We start from the raw sequence: 8,881 nt of genomic DNA on the forward strand, positions 1-8,881 counted from the left end.
TGAGAGACGTGTGACGGTTCGGGGAGGCCTTCATCCAGCAGTGGATTGATCATGCCCGCCGCTGCCGATGACACTAACAATGGGTCATCAGTATTGAGAGCTCGGGGTAAGCATTTACACTATGAGACCTCCTAGTGCGCTGTTTATGAGTTGTACGCCTTTGGGCGTCATCTGGTCCAACACCAATGAAGACTAGGCTCTAAGAAAAGCTGTCTCGGGTGTGGACCAATCAACTTCAAGGACAGTGCATATCATTATCATTATCAGAGTTGTTTCTTTTTGTTTGCATTTTGACTGCTTGTGTTGTGGTTATTGCAAACATGATCCCTTGTATAAAGGTGCCAGTTTTGTACCAGTTGATAGGGTGAAAACCTACTACGATGGGTCATCGTTCAAGGTCTGTCCCGTCGTGAGAGTGTAAGCTCTCCATGAGCACATCAGGGATCGGTTGCTCCCTGTTTGAACCGGCATTGGATATCGGAGATGGGACGCGTCACACGCAGCAGTCGGTACCGTAACCGGAGCACCAAATCGATGCAGTCGTTTGGGTCGAAGGCGAGCGAACCTGAGAGAGTCTGGAACGATCGAGTGATAGGTTTGTACCGACCACCCTACCTACCTACCTACCGTCGCACATGCCGGACTAATTAGTACAGAGAGGCGACGTTATAGGCTTTGTAAAGTTTAATATTACGAATTAATGATCATCCACGATCAATCCACTGCTGAACAAAGGATTCTTAAGCCTCGTGACGATCCAAGCAGCACGTGGCACGCGAGCCGGTGTCATCGCCTCTTCCGTCTGTTCTCTTGGACGTCTTCACGGAGGTCACGATTAAATAGCAAGAATGCACGTGCACAAGATGACCTCCTAGATCGTCAGCCGCGACCAATCCACCTCCAAAGTGAGGCCTCAGCAATGGAACAATCCACACCGGGCACCGGCAAACGAACTGATTTCATTGCTCCATCTCCCCGGTGGATGCACCCTCGGGGAGGAGTTCCACCCCTTTCCTGCCACTCACGTGTCTCGACGTCGGTATGTTGTATGCATGTTGAACTTCTTTCGCGCCGTACGTAGCAAGCCGTGCTACTCGGAGGTGCGGGGGAAGGACAAGAAAGTAAATACAAAAAAGCAGGTCTAAATAAATGAGTGTTCAATGTAGAATATTTAAAGTGCACAGGTCCAGTGACTTCCTGGTATCGGAAGGAAGAGCGTTCCAGACGGCCGCAGGAGCGCATCTGCAAGCGCGCGATGCGGTGACCGTCTTTGTTCGATGGCTTGCAGCCAAAAGCCGCTGCTGTGAGGATCACCGGAGTTCGCGTGACGGTTTATGCTCCTTGATGAGATCATTAAGGGGCCGTCCATAAATGACGTCACGCGATTTTGAACGATTTTTGACCCCCCCCCCCCCCTTCGTCACACGGTGTCACAAAAAGTCAGACCCCCCCTCAAATATGACGTCACAAAGCTCTGCCCACCCCCCCCAACAAAAAAATTAAACATGCTTCAAATCGCTTTAAACTATTGTCATTGTAGTGCGTATTTAATGTGTCGCTGCACTCTGATGTTGTAGGAATGTTGTTATAACAATTAGTGTTGTTAAAAAAATTCTATATTTATTTAAAGTTGCGCGTTTTGATGTGACGTCACACTTCTCAACCCCCCCACCCCCCATCGTCACAAATGTCTGACCCCCCCTCTCCCCTATGTGCGTGACGTCATTTATAGACGGCCCCATACGGAATCTGACCACAATAACATTTAACGCGTGCTTCAATTGGCTTGTTATTGTTTCAAACTAATCTCGATAGAGGTTGAATCGAGAGATGCGAAGCAAACACGAACTCGACTCGCCTCGCCGCGCTCTCATCTGCTGCCTGCGTTGCGGTCCGCTAATTCCGTTACCGCCGGAATTGGCCAATGCGTCTCAAGTGTGTCTCACGCCATGATTCAGCATTGGACATTTGATGCATTGATTACTCGGAGAGAAATATGTTCAACCAAAAGAAGAAATGCCATGCTTTTGAAATTTGGGATGGGGGGGGTAGGGGTGGTGGGGGGGGGAGCAAGGAGGAAAAAAAACTAAACTATTCCAATGTTTCGTCTGTGTGCATTCACAGCCTCCGCAGAGGCCACAATTCCACATTTACGCCAGCCAGCACGACACAATGCGTCCTCATTCATATTGGCATCAACACTCGAATGGGGACAGCGCTGGCGACGAGCAAAGAACGAGTGAACACATCAAGTGCAAGCACCGCATTCTCGGGATTGTAAGACGTTTCGCAAAGTAAGTCGCACCGACAACTCGTGCCCGCTCGGTGCCGTCAATGACACTACAAAAAATAAGACAGAGACCCCCCACCCCGCAGAGCCTTAACAGACTCATCTTCTTGGTTCTTTCGGTAAAGTCACGTAGATGGTAAATAATAAAATAATAAATATAAAACATAATACAATTATTATTTCCCTTCTACGTGACTTTACCGAAAGAACCAAGAAGATGAATCCCTGCATTCACGAAAGCTTTAAATCGAAACCTTAACAGACTGTTTCGGCAAGTGCTGTTAGCGAGCACCGATGAATGCTAGAACGGCACGCCAGGGGGTGGTTTGACCATCACCACGCCCGTCCGCATTTGTTTCCCTCGTGGCGATGTTTACATATCGCCCCAGGTACTCATTTAAGGTTGAGTCGACCTAGGGGAGGCCCAGGACCGGTTCAGATAATCGTCACTGGTGTTGGCCGTGAGCGGGAATAGAACTCGGGTCGCCGGGTTCGTAGCGCAGTGTGCTAACCGCTACACTACTGCTTCCCCCACACAAACTTGGTCTCTGACACTACAATATACAAATCTGGTCTCTGACACTACAGTATACAAATCTGGTCTCTGGCACTACAGTATACAAATCTGGTCTCTGACACGACAGTATACAAATCTGGTTTCGCGCACACCCACACGTCTACTGCATTATGAGACGCACCTCCAACTTTTGCTTTAATCCACAAAAGTAAGTCTTATAAACCGGAGAATATGGTAACCCTGCTGATGCATACACATAAAGTTTGACAAAATAGAATACGTGTCTGTGCATCTGGGCATCATGGCTATCGCAGCTGTGATCTCATTTCAGCAGTAGGACATAGCAGCCGAACTACATGGACCTTCTTCTTCTGCAGTGCGTTCTCGACTTCCATTGTCTCAAGTTGCCGAGAACATTATTTTCTGAGCACTCCACAAGCTCTTCTTGAAACTGCCCCGTCCCTGTGCGTAGTCCACAATTGGCCCAGCTGTTTAACCACCGCCAGTGAAAAAAAAAACCACCACAGTGGCCCCGCAGCGACCTTGGCACCAAAAATGTTTGTCCTTGAGACTTGCGCGAACATTCCAATGTTTTGGAGACGAAACGTCCACGGTGTGGTGGGCAGCAGCGAGCTAAGAACTCACTGCTGCGCTCCGCCAATTGTGTGCGGCAAAATCAAGGGCAAAGCTGCTCCGTGCAGTCTTTAATGTACCATCGGGGCAAGTGCTGTTAGCGAGCACCTATTAACACACGGATTCTCAGAGCCATTGCAATGGCTTGCCATGTTACAGCGCTAGAGACATTGTCGTTATGAAATAAAAAGAATGGCCCAGGCCGGGACATATTGTTGAGGTGAGTGCTATTGACGAGCACCTATTGAGGGCACGATGTGCATCACAACCCTGATCGTGATGCACAGGATGTCACGTGGATGCTAGAAGACCTCCTCAATGCCGAGGCCTGGAATCAAACCTCGATCCTCGATGAGCAACTCGTCACAGAACCCCACACGTATACAACTTACTTGGTGACAATGCGTTGGCGGTGACGCACAAGCACACATCATAATAATAAACTCAACACATTCGCCAATAACACTGTGACCTTAAAATAAAAAAAAAAATTCACATCGAGGGAAATTTCAGGCAACCGCCCATATTCATATCCCACATACGTGTTTGCAATCAGTTAAACACATGGCAAAGATCTACTCTAATAAATTAAATCCTTTACTTACATGCAGGCGAGATCCCACGCTGCGGGAATCTCACGCCAGGGGTGGCACGACGCATAAGCAACATCCCAAGGGACCCAAACGACGCGTGGGTCCCCAGACTAATGAAGCAATACGGATGCACTAAATAGTAGCTCGAATTCAGATCTCAATAAACATGAATAATTTTTTTATCTTCATCTTTCTCTATCTTGTTTGCAAATATCGCCTCATCTTAACACATCTCTGTCTCTAGTTTTCATCTTTTGATTCACTGTTATTTTTGTCTCATCTGTATCACTCTTCCCTACATCTCATTGATGCATGTATCTTCTTCATGCCACATTTCTCACATCTCGCCAAATCCCGATCTCCATATCTCTTCCACGGGGAGTCTATACGAATTGAAGGGTGGAGGGGAGGGGGAGAAGTGGGGAGAGAAATATATGTATACGGGCACCGAATGTGTCAGCGCCACAACTGTGTATCGCTGCATAGAGAACCGGGCGAATAGATAGAGCAATATGCTAACCACATCAGCACGAGATAGACCGCACTTGTAAAAGGCGCAATCAATCATCACATGCATACGCGCACGAACTCCGCGCCTCAATCTTGATCAATGTGTCCACGGAAGTGAAATATTACTGAGCCGCGTGCCTTTTAATTCCCCAGGGAGGGTCCCAGCTCTTATTCCGCCATCGGGGCTTACTGTTATAAGCGCCACGAGGGCTTTCCACCTTACACGGACGTAATCCTCGCCCTGACCCTCGCCTCTCTCAAGCCTCTTCTCATCCCCATCTCGGGACCTAAGCGGGGGTTGTGTCTCTGTCCAATTCAGTACCTTGCGCGAGCCGCGACTATAGCCACTGCTCATGGCTTACATTTTCACTGAACACGTCCTGGGTCGTTGCCAGATTGGATGGAGTAGGTGGCATCGTAACTAGTGCCCACAGGCACAATGTTGTGTATGGCTGCTGAGGTGTGCCGGGTTTACAAACATTTTATGGGACGTTGGCCCTGTTATGACTACGTTCCAAAATGATTTCCGTTCCCGGAACGCCACACATGAGATGGAGCGATGAAATAAATCCTCGTGCTTGTTATTGGTGGGTTATTACATCGCTGGATCGCGAGTGGTGGTGGCGGCTTTCATCCAGCAGTGGATTGCCCATGGCTTATGATGATAATTACAACATCCGATGGAGAGACAATGCCAGTGAGGACAAGTGGCAGAATATCCTCAGCAGAGGGCACCCTGCCATATTCCCCTGCCCAGCCCTGTGATAGAGGAGGGCATTTGGTTCTGTGATGCGACTTCAAGCCTTAACCGAGGTCGAATATGCGCATAGCCCTTCGATGCAATCTATAGATTCACACGGACATATAGAGAAACTGCCCTTATGTCGATCCACTCTTGGATGAGGGCCACCCCACGCTGAGAGGCTCATGGGGGCTATTCAACGATACTTCTACCACGAATGTAGAATCCTGGGGTGCATCGACGTCGGGACATAGCACGGCACAACAATGTACGTCTGTTTCTGCACTGTCGTCGGATGCAGAGCACGTAGCCTCGCGGCCCATAGTAACCTGTTTACGCATGGTGTTGCTCGCCCATCCAGTCACTATCCAGTCTCAAAATCCTGCTGAGCTTCCGATATCTGACAAGATCTGGCGCATTCAGGATAAGATTACCTTTATTCATGAGACAATTGAGTGTTTTTTTTTCAAGGGATATCTGGGATTAAAATTACGAGTTGCGCACATGTCAAACTGTATATCAATAAATTAACTGGCTTGGCCAGAATTCCGCCTTTGCGTTCATAGCTTGTAAAATGTAATCCTCAGACTCTTCGGGTGCCTCAATTCCTGTTACATGAATGTCACTGGCTATACCCACACTTCCTTTGACCAACTCACCGCAATGCTCTCGATCTCGTCAAGATCTCAGAAGCTAAGTAGGTTGGAGCTTGGTCTCTGCGAGGCTTGCGAGCACCCTGCATGAAACAGGCGCTGCAGACCGTCGCGGAGCCACGTTGTCAGCAGAGGGGCAGTGCGGGGAAAATCAATTGTTGTACTATACTACACTAGTCTATGATCCCTGCCAGCCCACACTGGCCAGCGTGATGAAGAATGACCAATTAACCCCTCCCCACGACCCTCGCAGGGTACAGGGAAGCCAGAATCTAAAGATGAACTGACAAACGAGGCTACGCGTGTATACATGCCGAGAGCACACGTGATGTCCACGCACGACCACATACAAGCGCACCCTAAGTTGGCACGGAACAAAAGGTGGCACCACCTATGTGACAGCGAACGGAGCAAGCCCCCCTTCCCTCCCGTCCGAGAGGCAATCACCGACGTCGTCCGCACATCGCTAAATCAGCCGTCCCAAGCGTTGCACACGAAGCCGAGGCAGCAGACGCAGGGAACGAGAGTGGCCTACGGATTCGGGGGCTACATGCACCGTTGCCCGTTTGGCGCGCGGCAGAATTCCGATCCCAGGGGGGGTCGTCACTTCGTGGTCCCCGCGATGTTGATGGTTCCCGCTCCGCAAGCCAGTACCACGCGAGTGACGGCGCCCGAATGGCGAGAGAGGCGTTTTGTTGTTAGGAAGCCAAAGTGCCCCGAGCCGCAACAAAACTGTTTGCGCTCACACGCGCAGCATAACAAAGACAAAGATCCCCCGCCCGTATAGCCTTAACAGAGTGTTGGGGCAGGTGCTGTTAGCGAGCGTCTATGAAGGCCGGCATGGCACACGAGGGGGTGGGTGGCCAACACCACGCGCGGCCGCCTTTGTCTTCCCCTAGTGGCCAAGGACCGGTTCAGATAATCGTCACTGGTCTAGGCCGTGAGCAGGAATCGAACTCGGGTCACCGGGTTCGTAGCACATAATTATACGCACCCGCACAGGGTTCTCGAACGCATGCTCTCACGTGTATGTATGTTGAACTTCTTTCGCACCGTGCGTTGCCAACCGAGCTAATCGGAGGTATATTGCACATATGAGTAAATCTGAAAGGAAACAGCGGCTACGGTTGCAGAAATTCGCCACTGAATTTTTTACAAAATAATTTTGAGAATGCCGGGGGTTTTATTTAATTTTTGCGTGTGGCCGTTCGGCCACCCAACAGGGCCACCCAACCAGACGTAAAAAAAGCTCAAATTGTGTTTCATTTTGCTCCCCCCACCCCCCCCAGGACAGAATCAGAGACCGCTGTCACGTTACACCAGAGGTAATTTGCATTAATAAGAGCCGCGGCTAATGTGAAAACCCTATTGTCCGTACGCATACAATGCACAATGCAATTAAGCGACTAAAATTAATCAATGCATTTCAAAGCCATCGTTATGATCTGAATAATCTCAATCCTCATCATGATCGTGATCAATGCGTGGGGGCACTCACAGTTTGCAGATCGCAGCGAGCAATTCTGCCTTGACGCAGAAGCTGAATGCTTTGCCTCCAAAAATCATTTAACTCTCCCTTGTTAGCTCCAGCCACATTCAGGGCGCTTTGCGAGGAGGCGAGCGAACGAGTAGACGACACGAGACGAATCCTCCACCGTCCAGACGAGCCCCGTCCACCTCCATGCAGAGCGAGCGAGCGAGCGATGGCTGAGTGGAGTGAGTGTGATGCGAGCGAGACTGCGCAGCGCGTGTGTGTGTGGCTCTCTCTCTCTCTCTATTCAAAGCTCTCTCGTCTTACCGCCCAGCGGGGTCTGCACGCGTGGTGTCTCCGACTGGGCTGTGCATGCGATCCCTCCGCTCAATGAACGCGCAAGAGCGCCGGGGATGAATGAATGAGTGACCCGCGACACACGGCGGTGCTGTGCAGGAATATTCGCAATTTTGTCGGCTGTGTTTGTCGTGCTCAAATCCGACTCAACGACGAAATGTACTTTGGATTGATTATTGATATTGCTTCTGATAATTTAATTATTCCCGTAATCATCGTCATCTTCTCAATAATCCTCACCATCATCATCATTATAATATTGCTTCTCTTCGTTTGAATATAATATGCTAGTCGGTTTCAGCTTAGATTATCATTGCCCTTTATAGCTATACGTATTAAATATTTTCCATTGTTGTTATTACGAGCTTAATTGCCAGAGTCCCCTTAACGTTCGTCGAATATTGTCCGCGTAACTTTATTGCTTCTCTGTATCTCTCTACAATTGTACAATTCCCCTCTGGCTCTCGTACGACTCATTATATTATTACCACCACCATCATGATCACTTGGCGTTAAAGTCTGATATCACATACATGTGTAATGTTCAATCACAATCATCGTTCGCCTTAGGCTCTTCCATCCATTCGCCCTTCACTCTCTTCGCCACGGTCTCTCGTTACATCGCAACGCAGAGCTAGGCGACGTGCCCTCCTCTCTCCACCGCACGGCTTCTGGAGCGTTTCGCTCGCTGAGCGGTCGAGTGTCATCCTCACTTCGCGAGGTGCCGCCCCGCTCGTGCTTGTGTGTTGCGTGTGGTCGGGGGCTGATGTCGTCAGTCGTGCCTCGGTGTGGCCTGGCGCAAGTCTGATATGGGTCTCTGTGATATTTGACCGCTCCGGGTGGCTCGTGGTGGCTTAGTGTGGCGGGCTGCTGTCGTCTGGTTTTGGGGTTGCGTTGTTTGATATGATTTCGTTGTGGCTTAGTGTGGTCTGGTACGGGGTTGGTGTGGTCCGATGTGGGGGGCTGATGTTGTCAATTGGGGCTCAAACTGGACATGGCGCAACCTGATATGGGTTTGTGTGATATGGTTCTGCTCAGTCTGGGTTCTGGTGGCTCTGTGTGGCGTGCTGTCGTCTGGATTGGGGTTGTTTGATTTGATCGGCTGTGGCTTAGTA

The 8,881-nt window shown here is 49.7% G+C and overlaps 1 protein-coding gene across 1 annotated transcript in view; it reads right to left on the bottom strand.

Moving 5' to 3' along the window:
• Positions 1 to 8,419, bottom strand: part of LOC133342874 (short transient receptor potential channel 4-like) — a 79,911-nt gene extending 71,492 nt beyond the window's left edge. Inside the window, 1 exon segment of the mRNA XM_061552232.1 lies at positions 7,437 to 8,419. Coding sequence (XP_061408216.1) covers positions 7,437 to 7,504 — 68 coding nt within the window. The 5' untranslated portion in view covers positions 7,505 to 8,419.
• Between the last annotated feature and the right edge of the window lie 462 nt (positions 8,420 to 8,881).

Source organism: Lethenteron reissneri, chromosome 16 (assembly GCF_015708825.2).
Source record: "Lethenteron reissneri isolate LAM-NWPU_2019-01 chromosome 16, ASM1570882v1, whole genome shotgun sequence".
Lineage (NCBI taxonomy): Eukaryota > Metazoa > Chordata > Hyperoartia > Petromyzontiformes > Petromyzontidae > Lethenteron > Lethenteron reissneri.